The sequence below is a fragment of the Pongo abelii genome, chromosome 15, assembly GCF_028885655.2.
Source record: "Pongo abelii isolate AG06213 chromosome 15, NHGRI_mPonAbe1-v2.0_pri, whole genome shotgun sequence".
Lineage (NCBI taxonomy): Eukaryota > Metazoa > Chordata > Mammalia > Primates > Hominidae > Pongo > Pongo abelii.
In genome coordinates, this window is record NC_072000.2 from 98,068,829 (window position 1) to 98,085,573 (window position 16,745).

The 16,745-nt window shown below is 46.9% G+C and overlaps 1 protein-coding gene across 18 annotated transcripts in view; it reads left to right on the forward strand.

Annotated features, from left to right (window-relative positions):
• UNC79 (unc-79 homolog, NALCN channel complex subunit) overlaps window positions 1-11,340 on the forward strand; it is a 280,888-nt gene extending 269,548 nt beyond the window's left edge. For 10 of the 18 annotated variants that reach the window (XM_054530434.2, XM_054530443.2, XM_054530430.2 and 7 more), the window contains 3 exons: window positions 4,695-4,736; window positions 6,767-6,919; window positions 9,851-10,571. In XM_054530434.2, the coding sequence (XP_054386409.2) occupies window positions 4,695-4,736; window positions 6,767-6,919; window positions 9,851-10,246 (591 nt within the window). In that variant the 3' untranslated portion in view covers window positions 10,247-10,571. Of the gene's footprint in view, window positions 1-4,694; window positions 4,737-6,766; window positions 7,127-9,850 lie in introns of those variants that run through there. The other 8 variants (XM_054530441.2, XM_024231534.3, XM_024231535.3 and 5 more) reach the window with 3 other exon arrangements.
• The last annotated feature ends 5,405 nt before the right edge of the window (window positions 11,341-16,745 follow it).

Here is a 16,745-nt window from a genome sequence, read left to right on the forward strand (position 1 = left end):
TCTGCCCAAAGGATTTTCTGTAAAGTCTCCTGTGCAGGTCAGCTGGTGATTGATTGTTTTAGGTTTTGTATGTTTCAGAAGCTTTATTTTGCTTTCAGTTTTGAAAGACAGTTTCACTGGGTATTGAATTCTAGATGGATGGTTTCGGAGGTTTTTTTTTCAGTACTTTAAAGACATTGCTCCTCCATTGTCTTTTTGCTTATATTGTTTCCAACAAGAAATCTGTCATTCTTATCTTTTTTGTCTGTATGTGATATGTCTTTTTTCCTCTGTTGTCTTTGCCACTATGGTTAAGCAATTTGATGATTCTATGCCTTGGTAGAGTTTTCTTCATATTTCTGGTGCTTGGGTTTGGTGAGCTTCTTGAATCTCTGGATTTATAGTTTTCATTAGATTTGGAAAAATATCAGCCATTGTTTCTTCAAATATTTATTCAGTGCCTCTACTCAACATGCCCAATCTTTCTTCTACCTTCTTGACCATATTGAATATAGTTATCATAACTGTTTTAATGTCCTTGTCTATTAGTTCTGTTATCTGTGTCATTTTTGTTTTATTTTCTGTTAATGGATTTTTCTACTCATTCGTGTGTTTCTTTTGTTGTTGTTGTTTCTTAGCATGCCTAGTAACTTTTTATTTTATTCTTGACATTGTTAATTTGACTTTCTTGGGTGATGAATATTTTTATATTCATATAAAATATTCTTAAGCTGTATTATGTGACATAGTTACATAACTTACAAATATTTTTATCCTTCTGAGGCTAACATTTAAGCTTTGTTAGGTATTGATCAGAGCAGCAATTTTTGTAGGGCACGTAGTTCTTCACTGCTGCTGCTGCTGTATACCACTATCCTTATCAGTACTCTCATGATGTTCTATGAGTTATAAAATTTTTCCACTCTGACTAATAGGAACACAAAATATTCTTGGCCCTATATAATCACCAGGGGATTTTTTTCCTTCTGAGATTTTCGGGTTGTTTTTTCTCCAGTGTTGGGTAGTTTTTATAACTTGCATGTACTGGTCAGCACTCAGCTGAAGACTCAGGGGGATCCCTTTTCAGATCTTTGGAGTTGTCTCTCTGTAGATCTCTTCTGTCCAGTACTCTACCTTGAAAACTGTAGTCACTTTGACCTCCCAGGGCTCCTGGCTACATCTCCTCACTCAGGAAGACTGCCAGGCTCCACCTGCATTCCTGCTGCCAGTGCTACTGCCTGAAAACTCTCTCTAGGCAGTGAGCTGGAATACCTGCAGGGCTCACCTGGTTTGTTTCCTTTCCCTCAGTGATCTCTGTCCTGCATTTCTTGATGCTCAATACCTGAAAAACATTGTTTTTTATAGTTTGTCTGGATTTTTAGTTGTTCCAGGCAGGAGGGTAAATCTGGTCTTTGTTACTCCATCTTGGCTGAAAGAGAAAGTTTCATCACCAATTTTAATTTTGAGGGCTGGAATAAGCAGGATTGAAATGAGTACAGTCTAACCAGGCAGGAAGTCTTCCATTTGTTCTGTAGCATGAACCAAGATAAGAGGAAGGGTATCACTTATATTCTTGTGAAACCCTATTTTTTAAATGTCCTTCAGTTTTCAGGATATTGTTTCTGAAGAGGGGGCAAAAAAAAAGCCCAACCAACTTTACTCCATTATAACATTGCAGAGCCCAAAATAAATCACATCTAATTCTTACTGACAGATTTGTAGGAATCACTAGCAAAAGAGAATGAAAATGAAAGTTCTTCAGTAAGTCAAATTAACATTTCTGAAATAGGATGATGGCTGGGTTAAATAATGTCATCAATAATGATGAGCTTTAACTGGATGCCTTTAGTCACGTGATTTGCAAATCACAAACCTGAAGGTCCCTTGCAGGTATATTTTAGAATCACATAGTCATAGATTACATCAATGGGGAAATAATAAAAACCCTTTTAGACCAACATCACTATTCCCCTTGCTTGCTTCACATGGACCCTTAGCCCCAGTGGCAGCACTGAGAAAGGTATCCACCCAGGGACAGGGTACTCAGTACTCCCTGACCCTACTCTTCCCAAGTCCCTCACAATTCTTAACAGGAGGTTAGTTTGGGTATTTCCCAAATATCAAGAGGCGTATGGGCCCACTTCCATATTAAATAGTCAAAGGTCAACAAAGTCTGTAACATCAGGACCCTCCAGGGCTTGCTTTTTGCTGTGCAGAAATTATAGGGGGAGACAGTTAGACTAGATAAATTAGTTTTTTTCCATTCAGAATGTCTAGAGGAGCCAGTCATAGTAAGGGTCAGAGGGCACAGCCTTATCTGTTACCAACCTTTGTAATCCCACAGTTTTGTTATGAGGGTTGGGGGACAGGGGGAGGCATGGAGAGGGTGGCATCTTCTGATATTTTCAGCTTTAGTCTCACTACATTTTCTGATACACACCATACTCCATTTCTAAACACAGTGTTCACGTTAGGGACCAAGTATTAGCTAGCTGAAACAGAAACACTATGTTTAGGAATGTTTAGGAGTAAATGTCAATAGAAGTCAAATTAGCAAATTATATACATCAACAGAATGTTAAAAGTCAAACAACAGCCAGATTTAGCCTTGGGAACAAAAACAGAGAGAGAAATGCAGCTTATCACTCCACCAAGTTCATTTTAAAGAAAATGTGATGAATTCAATGAAACCAGCAGCTTATGGCTATGACTAACTTTGAACTCTGAGGTCATTCACATACTGTCCCCCATCCCAAAAAGCTCTCCTTCTTCTTTGGTTTTGTTCATTACATCACTGTCCCCCAGTTTGCCCAGGTTAGAAACTCTACCTCTTCTTTGACCTTTTCCTCACTTGAAAGAGCAGACTCATCCTCAGATCCTCAAGATTTGTCTCTGCAGGTGGAATCCTTCCCCATCCCTAGAAACTGTCCCTGGTCTTCTCTGGACCATTGAGGCAACCTCCACAGTGGCTCTTGCCTCCATTCCCTGCCTCCTTCTTCACCCTAATCTGCAGGCTGCTGCCACAGTGATCTGTCTGGAGCACTGTTCTGCTCTTGGTGAATACAGCATCCCCTCTTTGGAAGTTGTATTGAATTTGGAATAAAATTCAGATCCCCTAATTTGGCATTTAGGGCCATCTGGTGGGCTAAGGGTGTGAAGGCCTGGCCTGTGCTTTTCTAAACTTGTTTTTCATGGCCGTTTTCTAAGAGCCTCACATGTCAGCATCACGTGACTGTCTCCCCTCCCCGACTCTCTGCACACTCCCACCAATGAGCTTTGCCATGCCTTCTCTCAGCTTCCTGGAATGCCCTTGTTCTGGCTTCCCAGGACTACAAAGGTATTACAGTCTGGGTGGTTCAACCAACAGAAATGTATTCCCTGGAAGTTCTGGAGACCAGAAGGCTGAGATCAAGGTGTCAGCAGGGTTGGTTTCTTTTAAGGGATTGGAGAGAGAATTTGTTCCAGACCTCTCTCCTAGCTTCTGGTGGTTTTCTGGGTCTTTGGGGTTCCTTGGCTTGTAGGTCCCTGTCTTCATCTTCACATAGCATGATTTCTGTGTGTTTGTGTGTATGTGTCCAAACTCCCCTTTTTATAAGGACACCAGTCATATTGGATTAGGGGCTCACCCTACTCAAGTATGACCCCATCTTAACTAATTTACATATTCAACAATCCCATTTCCAAATAAGGTCACATTCTGATGCAGTGTAGATTAGGACCTCATTATAGATTTTAATGGGGCACAATTCAATCCATGACAACACTACTCCTTTATTTGAGTGGAGGGTTGGAAGGAATATGGAGCGAAATGATATGATGCATATTGGTGTATTAAAGATCTGAGAAGTACTGAAATAAAGAAACTAACATTTCCAAACCTATTGGATCGGAGTCCCCCTCCACCATTTAAAAGCTCTCCAAATTAGAGTGCCGTGGGACACACTTTGAGAAATGCCATATTCTGTCTCCGACTTCTGGATGCACAAGGCCATGAATATTTACTTAGATTCTAAAGGACTGAAACACGGAGGAGGGCCCAAAGCAGAGAGAAGGAGCAGCTTCCGGAGGTCCTCAGGCCAGGGCACCTATGATCTCCTCCCAGGAAGGACCACATCAGAGGGGTTGAGGGCCTGTCAGAGAGGCAGCAGAGGGCCAGGGTTCTCCAGCAGGGACTTGCTGCTTGGCTGTGTATGCTCCCACACTCTGCAGACACCCGGCTCCGTCTCGCTGTATTCCACCTTCCAGATCGCAGCCAGACATCTTGGAGTGGTCTTTCTCGCTCACTTAAGTGTTCCATCCACTGACCAGAGAAATTTTCTTAATGACTACAGGCAAATAGAGTCGCCATTCCACTCAGACACTCAGTTCTAAAGATCCTGTGGAGGAAATTCTATTTCAAGAAAGTGAGGATTTAATTAAATAAATACACATTTAATTTCCTGTGCTTGGTAGCTTTTGAGAGACAATCAGTCATTTACTCTAAAGTGTGTATCTCAGGCACTCATGGGGTGCTTATTAACCTCCAAATGCCACTGGCTCAGCGGGGTTTGGCCTCAGAAAGACATTTTGCTGATAACGGGTAGCCCTGCAGCAGGGCCCACGTCCGTGCGCGATGTGAAAGGGATTCAATGTGGCCTGTTTTCCCTTGCAATGAGTGAAGCTTTGTGGGAGAATAGAGGACACTAATAATGAAGCTTTTGTCTTTCTCCATACAGCTGATACCTATGTGGTTGCCAATGATTCAGTCAAATATCAAGGTAAGTCACTCCCTGGGCTGATTGGAAGCTCGGTTTCCTGCAGAGAACGTATAACGTTCCTAGGGATTGTTGATGCTCCATTTACTATGGAGAAGGATGAATTCAACCTGCTGCTGGCCTTAGAGGGCTGATAATGCAGGAGACCTGTGGGCCAGGTAAGGGCTCTGCAGTCAGGGGGTGGCAGCAGAAGCCATTGTCCTACTGCTTGAGGTTGGTGAGGATGCAAGTGGAGGGCAGTATCCCAGGGTCTGAGCGAGCCTCAATCCACTGATGAGAGCACAGGCTAAGGCCGGGTGCAATGGCTTCTGTCTGTAATCCCAGCACTTTGAGAGGCCAACATGGGAGGTTTGCTTGAGGCCAGAAGTTGGAGACCAGCCTGGGCAACATAGCAAGACCCCATCTCTACAAAAGAATAAAAATTTAACTGGGTGTGGTGGCATGCACCTGTGGTTCTAGCTACTTAGGAGGCTGAGGTGGGAGGATCACTTGGAAGCCTAGGAGTTCAAGGCTGCAGTGAGCTATGATCCTGCCACTGTGCTCCAGCTTAGGCAACAGAGTGAGACCCTGTCTCTATTTTAAAAAAAGAAATCAAAGAAATATAAATTGGAAATGAAAAAATAAACTGTCACTATTTGCAGATAACAAGATCGTGTATGTATAGACAGAGCAAAACCCTGTCTTTCAAAAAAAAAAAAAAAAAAAAAAGAATAGAATACCGACCCCTTGGAGGATACCTAGGCACATTCAGTGATGTGTGCTGGTTGCTAAAATTGATTTTCTATCATGAGAAGAATTCTGTTATGAAAGGAAAACATTGAATAAATGATAGGATTGAGCTACAAGGAACCTACTGCCTCATTTTATATATGAAGAAATTTAGGACCAAAAGGAAGAGTGGCTTGGTGAGGGCCCCACAGCCTAAAAGAGGAGATCCCGCCCGAATATATTTCCCAGCCCCAGGCTTTGCCTTGAGTGGTGCTTTGTCATTGTAGGGGCAAACATACTCTATGACTAGCAAACAGAGTTACTGGGCTTGACTTAAGATGGCAAAGCCAGCCGCCTGCTCCATCCAAATCGGGTCCTGTCTGTAGCACTAAGAGTGTTGGGGGGATGGGAGGAAAAGCTGGAAAGTTTTTGCTGAGTTTCTTCTCTGAGTTGGGGAGGGATGCTAGTGGAAGGAAAGCGGTATGAACTCAGGGTACCCAGACACCAAAAGAGAAAAATGCGGCTGTCAACAATGACCACAGCCTTTGAGTCCTGATTACGGCCTTGGTGCTATTTGTGGCGGCCGTCGGGGGCATGGGCACCGCTGAAAACTGCCTCTTGGTACTAGTTTTTTCTGTGAAAAGAGAGTTTCTTGCACTCTCAGCTTGAAGCATTTTAAATTGCCTCTCTTACCCCTTTCCCGGCTTTATGGCAATCTGTGGCGATTGCCTAGATGGTCAGGAGCAGGCTGACAGAACTCCCTAAGAAGCTTGGAGAAAGAGGAGAAGCTATCATCCTAGCTTCTTCATGTGCCACGTTCTGTTCTGAGCACTCTTTTAACCCATTTGTCCTACACAAACCCCCTGAGTAAGTGTCACTATCCCCCCTTTACCCATGAGAAAACCCAAACACGGACCAATAAACCTTGTTCCCAAAGTCGCCTATAGAGGAGCCAGGCTTTGAATACAGGGAGCCTGGCAGCAGAACCCAGGCACTTCACCACCACCCCAGGTCCCTGTCGTAAACAGTTCACTGGGGTCACGTTTATGTGTTAGCCCAGCAGTGGTGTGGCAGCTTTATGTTTTCATTGCAGTGAGTCCGTCAAGGTGGGCATGTCATTATGATGGGTTCCGGCCAGGACGACTCTAGAAAACACAGTGTGATCCCCTGCCCTGGGCACTGCCAGAGTAGAGAGTTTGCCTTCTTCAGGCCAGACAACCCTTGAGCCCAGCCTAAGTTCTGTCTGCAAGAAGCCACCCGGGTTGACACTCCCTGGGTTGCCCATGAAAAGAAATAAACTAAAACCTCTTGCCCTTTTTCGACAGCACTTATCTGCGGGACTCCAGCTTCGCCTCCAGGCTATTCAGAACCATGTGAACCACCACAGCCTAAGGACGCTGCCGGGCTCGGGCCAGAGCAGTGCTGGCCTGGCAGCCCTCCGCAAGTGGTTGCAGTGCACTCAGTTCAAAATGGCCCAGGTGGAGATCCAGTCCTCGGAAGCAGCCTCTCAATTTTATCCTCTATGAGTGGACTCCTCGGCGCTCAGTGTCAACACTCTGGTTTAGCAATAATGGGTTTAAAAACAAACAATTTGATCCAAGCAGGTTGGGGAACATATTGGTACTGTACATTCTCTTTCTAGTTTAGTAAAAGATGTGCAAAGGCCAGAGAGGGCCGAAAATGAAGCTTTCTTGCTACACATATTTCTGATGACTCCTTGGGCTATCTGATTAAGTGTTTCCTTACATTATTTTTTAAAAACCAAATCATTTTTCTTTAACTAACTTCTATTTTTTTTAAGAAAAAAAAATAGACTGGTGGGTACTCACAGAAAAGTTGTATAAGTCCCCCTGTTGCTATTTTTGATGATAGAGAATAAATAGGGTTTTTGAAACCTTTGTAGTGTTTTTTCTTAAAATCCACTCTTGGCAATGCAATAAAAAAAACCGTCACCATAAGCCAGTGACACCTGACTGAAGCTTTTTGTCATTATCCTGGGAAAAGTGGCAGCTTGCAAGGAACATTACAAAGTGCACTTAGAAATTAGGTGGTTAAACTGTGCCAATTGTTTTCGTTGTTTTATAATATCATTTTCCAAAACTGTCCAGTAAGTTTTATTATTTTTAAACCTAGTTTTTCAACTCATTAGTTCTAGGCTGTACTCTCTTGTAAGCTTTATGATAACCACTTTAGTTTTGTGAATAATAAATTTTATTCTTTTGTTAATACTTGTATACAATTTAATTGAAAACTGTAGCTTGCACACCGGACCAGATGAGTCCCTCACTGGCACAGCGCCCTGCACCTGGAGTAATGTTTCATAAAACGGAATTTTAATAGTGTAAGAGCACCAAGATTTCTCCGCACCTACACCCAGCGTTGGACTGTGCATTCCAAATGAAATTTCTCCTCTTTATCCCTGTAATGCACTGACTAACAGAAGACTTACTACACATTTAAACTGTATATTGACATGCTATTAAATGCATTTTTTATTATCTTTGTGAGCCTGGGGTTTTTTAAAACCAGTTTATAGAGCTAGAGTTTAGTTACTGACAACCATTCCTTCTAAAGTTCTACAGCTTCTGACTTCTCTTAAAACTGAAATTATGAAGAAGAAAAGGCTTTCTTTCAGGCCGTTTGATGAGAAGAATACACAGTTTGTTTGAAGCCCACCTCTAGGAAGGACTCTGAGAGCAAAAGACCTTTTTTCTTTTTAATGTTCATTATTAAGAGGTTTCCTTTTTCTGCTGGGAGCTCTGAGATCTTAATGCTTCTTAGAGGAAAACAAGCCCTCAGATGTTTAAATGTTCATATGCGTTCTAGAAAGAGCGATCTTCAAATCTTCATCCTTATACAAATTGCAGGGGACCATTCAGGCTCAGTATGGAGAGTACAGAAATGATCATTCTTCGTATCTGGCTAAGAAACTCTTCTGAAAGGCCTCTCCTTGGTCAGAACCCTTCTCCGTCGCGGTCATGCTTGGCTGAGCTTCCGTGAACATTTTGTCTCATAGTCAAGTTGTGCATTTGTTTATTTCACTTGTAAACAGTGACAGCTTTGAGCATATGTGCTATCTCTGTCTCCTCATGGTTTGGCACACAGTACATGTTTAATTAATGTCTATCGAATGGAAGGGTTCAGTTAAGCAAGAGGCCTTTCTTGAGCTCCCCATGGGCACCATGAGCTTTGCATGTGACATTTTCTTTTTTTGCGTTTCTTCCTGCAGGAGGAGGAGGCTCAGGCTGCTTCCTCTGTGAGGGTTTCTACTGACATCCTCATCTGGGCTCAGCTGCAGGCCTGGCTCTTGGCTAGTCCTGAGCTCACCCTGCCTCAGGCAGCCAGGATCTTAGTGGCCCCATCCTACCAGTAGACAAGGTCCAAAGTTACCCACATCTTCTTCTCCCACTCCCTCTTCTTTGCCCAGTTCTTTGAATGGACTTCCGCCTGAACTTTTCTTTGTGTTTGCATCTTCCCCAAGCTGCAGACGAACGCTTAACCTGGCACTCTTGACTGGTGCCGCCATTTAATGCTTCCAACGGTCTGGACCTGTTTCCTTGACCTAGAGTCTTGGTCACTCCCAGGCAAATCTCTCTCCTGGCTCTTGAGAACCAGGACCCTTTTCCCTGTCAAACTGACCCAAATGCTGTCCCTCCTGGCACCCTGCCACTTCACTGGCTGATGGAAACTAGTGAGCTTCCCCCAGCCTAGGCTGCACCCGCCATTGCCAGTGTCCTTATCTTCTTCTGCAACCTCATGTCCACCCTCCAACAAGTCGGGCTCAGGCACTTCAAAGAAAAAAAGGAAGAGAGGGGACAAAAAGCTTCCAAGAAGTTGGGCTCAGGCACTTAGAAGAAAAGAGGAAGAGAGGGGACTTATGGAAGTTTAGCAAGATTGGCACTAATAATAAGTAGGAAGAGAACCCATTCACCTAAGGCAGAGGAGTCAGCACCCTCAGCTCACAGGTCCAATAGAGCCCACGGCCTGTTTTTGTGAAGTTTTAGTGGAAACAGTCACACTCACAATTAGCATATTGTGTAGGGCTGAGTTTGTGCTACAATGGTAGGCAGAGTTGCGACAGAGACTGTATGGCTCAGAACGCCTAAAATATTTACCATCTGGCCCTTTACAGAAAAAGTGTGCTGACCTCTGACCTATGTAAAGGCCCCTGAAAGGCACTGAGCTGGAGCCAGCCCTTCTGTGGATATATTTTCCTTACCACCTCAGGGGCACTGGGATTTCCATATTAGTGTTTCGTCATCTGTAAAATGGGGACAGTGACACACATTCTACCTCAGAGGGTTGTTGAGATGATGAAAGAATGCAAGAAAAGGGCTTAGGGCAACACGTAGCACGTGGTAAGCACTTGTTAAAAGTTACTGATTATTCCTTTTATTCTTATGTTTAAGCCTGGAGAAGTAAAGCTACTTGCCCAAGGTCATGCAGCTAGTAAGAGGCAGAGCCAGGACTTGACCCAGGATATCCGACCCCCGAGGACTGTGCTCCCAGCCGCTGCCCATATGAACTTCTGCCACAGCACACATCATCCGCAGGTGACGGCCGCAAGTACAGAACAGAGGGCAGGGGGATCTCAGCAAAATTTACCTGATCCAGATTTGACCAGCACTAATTATTGGCGTGGAGAACGGCCACAGTACAGACTGTTTTCCTTTCCACATAGCACCCTACTGGTTTCAGTGTGTGAACAGAATACACTGAGATTCCTGAGGGTGGAATCGGCCCAAATCTCCAAATGTGTAGATTCTATTCTTAATGATTTTCCACAATGGGCATGCCTCTTATGAGTTGGGTGACCTTGGACAAGTTACTAAACCTCCCTGGACCTCTGTTTTTCCTTCTCTGTAATATGGAGCTGTCTACCCATCTTCCTGGGGTAATGGAAAGTTCAAATGGGTGGAGAACTGTGATGGTACTTGGGAAACTGCGCTGGAATCTGTGGATCCCTGGGAAGACTTGCTGCCTCCTAAAGAGCACACAGAGGGACAGCTCACAGCTACAGGCTCATTTGGTTTTTTTTCTTCAGCCAGTGCCTCAGGATTAAGACCTACAATACCCAGGAGAGCCCAAACATGGCAGTAGCCAAGAGCATCCAGTCTCCACTGTGTACCATCTCTTAGCAAGCATGTCATTCAGCCTGATACTGGGATGTTTCCAGCAAATCTCTTCCCGAAGAGTCTCATCAGAGGCCAAGTGGTTCCAGCAGATTCGTCTCTGTTTCCAAGCTACAACAGGCCAAATAAGACTGGATTGGATCAGAGAAGATGGGTCCTCCCATCTCTTTCATGAGCTGGGCCTCTGGCATTAATTGGACAATGCAGATCATTTATTATACTTCTTTAATAGAACTGATTGGCAAATATGTATATTGGGAAAATTGGTGTTTTGACAGTAATGGTAGGTTCTTAAGAAGAATGAAGGGAGTGGTTGGAACCCAATGGAATAGTACTGAACCGTGTTTTTGTGGAGTTCGAATGCTTTGAGAGATGGCTGATGTGTTATTAGTAAAAGGCTGGCCAGTTCTTCACTGACAGGAACGAGTGGTGAGCCTCAGGTGAAAGGGATACAAGAGAAACAATAATAGCCACCATTTATTGAGCATCTACTAGATACAAAGCACTCTACATACATGATTTTTATTCCTTAGCCCCTTCCCCTGGGTGAGATAAGCCTTATTATTATCCCCACTTTGCAGGTGAGGCAACTGAGGCCCAGCGGTTAAGTGCCTTATCCAAGATTATGCAGCTAGCAGGAGTAGTGTTAGGACTGAAGGCTGTCTGCCTCCAAAGCAGGGCCTCACTCAATATGTGTTCATTTCTATTCCCTGTTTTTGGGGTCTAGGCTCCTTTGGCTAAAATGTGCCAGAAGCATGGGGTAGAGAAATCTGAGGTTTTTTTTTTCTTTGAGGTGGCTCAATGTTATTGGCATCTCTGTTTATCGCTTCATCTGACATAGGTGTTTTTCCCCTTGCTTTGGGAATTCATGTACATGCAAAAAAAATTTGGATTACAAATTAAATCACATTTAGTTTCCCACTTAATATAGTAGTTTTAGGAGAAACAATAATTATGAGTAGAAGATTGTGATGTTAGGGCCAGGCACGGTGGCTCATGCCTGTAATCCCAGCATTTTGGGAGGCCGAGGCAGGCGGATCACCTGAGGTCAGGAGTTCGAGACCAGCCTGGCCAACATGGTGAAAGCCCGTCTCTGCTAAAAATACAAAAATTAGCCAGGCTTGGTGGTGCATGCCTATAGTCCCAGCTACTCAGGAGGCTGAGGCACAAGAATCGCTTGAACCCAGGAGGCGGAGATTGCAGTGAGCCAAACAAGATCGTTCCACCGCACTCCAGCCTGGGCGACAGAGCAAGACTCCGTCTCAAAAAAAAAATAAATAAATAAAGATGGTGATGATAAACTCTGCTAGATTTGGGGCCTATTGAGAGTTTACCCAGCCCTAAGGAAACTTGCCCCTAATTACTTATAATCATAGCGACCAGTAGGAGAGCTTGTCATATATAGCAATTTTGATATAGTAACCTCAGTTAATCTTCACAACAGTGGTGTGAGGCAGACACTTCTATTATTAACCCCATATTAGAAACGGGAAAAGGGAGGCATGGAGAGATTAAATAATTGCAGGAATCATTCAGTAAGAGATAGAGCAAAATTTGAATCTGAGTATTTCTGCCTCCAAAGCCCAGGTTCGAGCTATTACATATTACCAATAGCTAAATGATAGGAAGTCCCTTGTTACTCATCTGACCTCCAAGGTAACCCAGAGTCATTTAGAGCACAAGTTACCAGCTGGCAACCTGCCAGCTGGCAACCTGCCGGCTGGCCCTGGCCCAGAGCATATTTTCTTTGCTGAGCTTGAATTTCTAATTTCTTCTTTTGGTCTGGATACCTCTGGTGTAACATGCAGGCTCCAGCTTTGCTCAGTTCCCGCCACTGACCTCAGCGTCCAAAGCAAGAAGAACAACCCACCAGCCCGTGGGCAGAAATCCTGCCGCCTCTGGGCTGGTTTACAAGGACTGGTGTGCTCATTCATTCACCTGCCTGGCCCTGCAGGGCAGTGGTTTTGCTCTCCACTTTAGACTGGCTCTCCCATTTTATGGGCCAAGAGGGGTGGGATGTTCCCAGCGCCACTCAGCCATGCTCTCTGCTCCATGTGGCCCTTCCTTTCCCTGGCATCACTCCTCTGCCCCCACCTGCCCCTCCATATGCCAACCATCAGCCCTGACCCTGTTTCAGGCCAGGGCTGTTCTCTCCAGCCCACGACCGTCCTGGATTCCTCTCACTCAGAGAAGCCGAGGTCAGGTGGTTGGGGCAAGGTGAGCCCCTGGCACCAGTTCTTCCCTGCAGGGTGTGCAGGACCTTTGTGGAAGCCACAGATTTGGCTGTTTTAAGAACAAAGAGCTGGCTTTTTAATTATGCAGCCCAGACAGGCTCCCCGCAGGTGGGTGGAGAAGGGAGCTCCCCAGGGCTGCCTGGCAGACGCCCTGATTTCCACTCCTTGAAGTGGCCACTTGGAGAAGAAAGGAACCAGCAAGCAATCAAGCATGAAGGGCAGAAAAACTCTCCAGGTGAGGACAATCACTCAGCCCAGTGGGGATGCAGGGCGTGGGGGGCTCTGCGGACAGTGGGGTGTGCCCAGGGCCTCCAGCTTGCAGTGCAGAAGCTGGGATCCCATGCTGGGCTCGGGTGGGGGAGGCAGGTGGAGAGGAACCCAGACAGGGCTTTGCAGCCAGGTTGGTTCTGAGGATTGGAGTCTGGACTTTCTTGCTAACTTGCTCTCTGACCACAGGCAAGTCATTTAATCTCACTAAGCTTCAGTTTCATCAACTGCAAAATGGAGATGATAATTCCTCTTTCCTGGAAGGAGTGAAGGGAATGATGGCTGTCACGTACCCGGCACAGAGTGGGAATCCCAAACAAGAATGGGAGCTAACCTTGATGAGGCACACCCTACTCGATGCATGCCTGGCTCTGTGTTAAACGCCTTGCAGTCACACAGCCATTTATTCTTCAAATTGTAACGCCGTGTGGCAGCTGGTGTTTTGCTGAAATGAAATCACAGCTTGCAATGGGCATTTGGCTCGCATTCTTCTGAGCGTGGTGCTCCCACGCTGCTGGCTTCGTGTGGTGACTCACGGCTCCCCCCACATCTCTGTGTTTGAATGAGCAACCGGGAAATCCTCCTCCTTATGGCGCGTTCTGCCAGCATTTGGACTTCACACGGTGTGAGCGCATGATTGGGTTTGGAATGGGGATAATATTTTGAAAATAACAAATGGATATGTTCTTTATTCTTCTCCAGGAAACCATGTGCCCCTGTCTAGTTCCATGGATTTCATGGGGCAGGAGGAGGCTGGGATGTAGGGGAAGTTCTGGCAGACAGGACGAGGAGGCAGACAGATCACCTCTTCAGGACCGCAGGGGATTGTCAGCAAGAGAAAAAGGGAGACAAAATCAGGGGGGCGCTAGGAGGCCAGGTGGGCATGTCTTCACCTTCCCTCTTAGGGGTGAGGATATTGTAGAGATGCCCAGTTGAGAAGGGCCCAGGGAGCCCTGGAAGATGGTAGCACATAAACCTCGAAGAGAAGCATCCACAGCCCTCCCTGAACCAGGTGAGTGAGCAGAGTTCAGAAGTCTCCGTGGGCGTTCAGGAACACGTGCAGAGGCCGCAGTCAGGAGGAGGAGGCTGCTTCAAGCCTGGACATTTGCAACTGGAGTGGTGGGAGCAGGGGTCACCCTTCGCCTAGAAAAGCCCAGGCACAGCCCCACAGTCACCTGTCCAGGAAGCAGCCCAGGCCAGCCCCTCTGCAGCAGAGACCTGTGAGAACCCAGAAGATGCCATGCCACCTGAGCCCAGCTCCCCTGCACCAGGCTACAGATATCTGCTCGGGGGTACCTGCGGGTGCTTCTTACAGGGAGCAGGCCCAGGAAGATGCCTCAATGACTGAGGGTCTATCTACAAGACCCAGAGTCACCCAAAAGACTCTGGTCAAACCAGAAGAGGCGGCAATGCCATCAATTTGCGAATTCAGGGTTTTTATTCCTCTCCTCCCTCACACCCAGTGAGGCAGGGACTCTGGACAGTTATATGAAATAAAATGCTATTTTTTCCTTTATGCCTGTGTGTACTGTGTAAAATGTATAACCCACTGTTAATTAACAAATATTTCCCATGCCCAGCACATTTGGATGTTTGGAGGGCTGGATATTCGATGACAAATAAGGCCCCTGCTCCCACTGTCTTACATTGAAATGGGAGGAGAAAGGCAGGTACACAGATGGGCAATTGTTCTTAGGGGCTGAGCAGTGCTGTACTGAAAATAAACTCAGGTGATAGAATAGAGAATGATGAGACGCGCTCAAAGAGAGCCACAGGTGGTAATCGGAAAAAGAGCCACTGGAGTTTACCTCTCCCAACTTCACAGATGAGAAATCCGAGGCTCAGAAGGAAAGAGCCTTGCAGAAGTCACATATGAAGTGATTTTGTTAGACCCGCGGGTCCCTGACTGCAGCTCCTGTGTGCTTCCCACGGCAGGGGAGATACTTGGCTATAAATCCAGCTGAAATGGACCATTTAAAATCCAAGGGCATGTCTGGGTTGGAAGAGCCTGGAACTAACTTGTAGCGACACAGAGCTAAGTGTGAATTGCAACTCTGTGCCTTAACTGCTTTTTTTTTTTTTTTTTTTTTTTTTACCCCTTGGCAAGCCACTTAACCTCAGTTTACTCATCTGCACAATGGGGGTAATCTTCCTGCCTCCTAGGCTTGCAGCGACTATTAAAGAGATAAAGTACATGAAGCCCTGGCCAGCTGGCCCTGAGTGTCCCTTTATCTCCACACTGTTGTCATTGTCGCTGTGCACATTGTGGGGCCATTGCCACCACCAACCTACCCCTGGAGGGCAGGGGCCTTGTCTTGCTTCCCTCTATATCCCCAGGACACAGCACGTGTCCCCAGTCAACACTAGGATATGATTGAGCAGCCGCTATCTAGGGACTGCCAGGCTCAGGCAGCGGAGGATAACCGACTGGAAACATCCGCCAGAGAGGGCAGAGAGTGAGAGCTCTGCATGCAGGGCTGTCTGTGCCGCCCAGGAGAGGGGGCATTCCTCCGGCTCTGTGCATGCGTAGGTTTATGATCCATGTGTGTTCAGCGAGGAGGCTACCTCTGAAGGGGACCTGGATAGCAGATGAGTGGTGGCCAGGCAGAAACTGGAGGGAGAGGTGAGCTGGGCAAGGACAGCAAAGCCCGGCCAAGGGGTGGGCGTGGGAACACGAGGCCGGCAGTGAGTGCGGTTTGCCGGATGATGGGGCGTGGGGTGGGGTGAGCAGTGAGGAGTGGGGCTGGGGAAGCCTCGGGGCCCAGGGCAGCTAGACTAAAGATGGGTCCACAGCAGCCAGCAGGGTGGGCTTGAGTGCTCAGCTGGGCAGGCAGCGGTTGCGTGGAGTGAGGAGAAGCCTGAGGCAGGTAGAGAGAGGGAGTAGAAGTAGGGGATGGTATGGGGAGGGGCTGGGTAAGTGGAGGTGGGTTGGAGAGCAGATGGGAGGGCCCAAGTAGGACCCATCAGATTGAAGGAGCTGGGGACCTCTGAGGTTTCCAGCTGGGGCCTTGGGTGGGGGAAGCTGAACTCTGTGATCAGTGTGGTACCTGGCCGGTAGCAGAACCTCTTAAGGATCTGGGGACTGACTGACTGGATGAACATATGGAGAGCAGAAGGAGCCCCAGAGGAGAGCCCGGAGAGGAGAGGAGGACAGGCTGGGAGTGCAGCTCCACCTGCCCCCACAAGCAGGGCCTCACAGAGCTGGATCTCCCAGACAAAGGCAGCCATAGGTGTCTGGAGCGCAGGCTGTGGACACCACTTGTGCCAGGCACGGAGACAGGGCATCCTCCATGTGTCACAGGACTGGTCAGCCACTTCCTAAGTGGGAGGATGGTAGAGGAACAGGAAGCCAGTGACTCAATGGGGACTGTCACGAGCCTGGTGATGTGGGTGAGTCTGCCCAAAGGTGAGGCCACAGCGCGGCCACGTTACTGAGCCAGCTGCCACCCGAAGCCAGCGCAGCAGCTCACTCAGGCTCACAGGACCATCTTCTGTGATGTCACACCATAGTATCACGTGCGGGGAAGGCGGGAGGAAGAGCCTTCCTGCCATCACTCGCTGCCACGCATCCAAGACAGTAATTCTGCCGCCCTGCCAGGTGCTAGGCAGGGATGTCCTGTGGGTCCTGCTGTACCTCCCACCTCACGGGCAGCAGCAGGACCCCAGAGCAG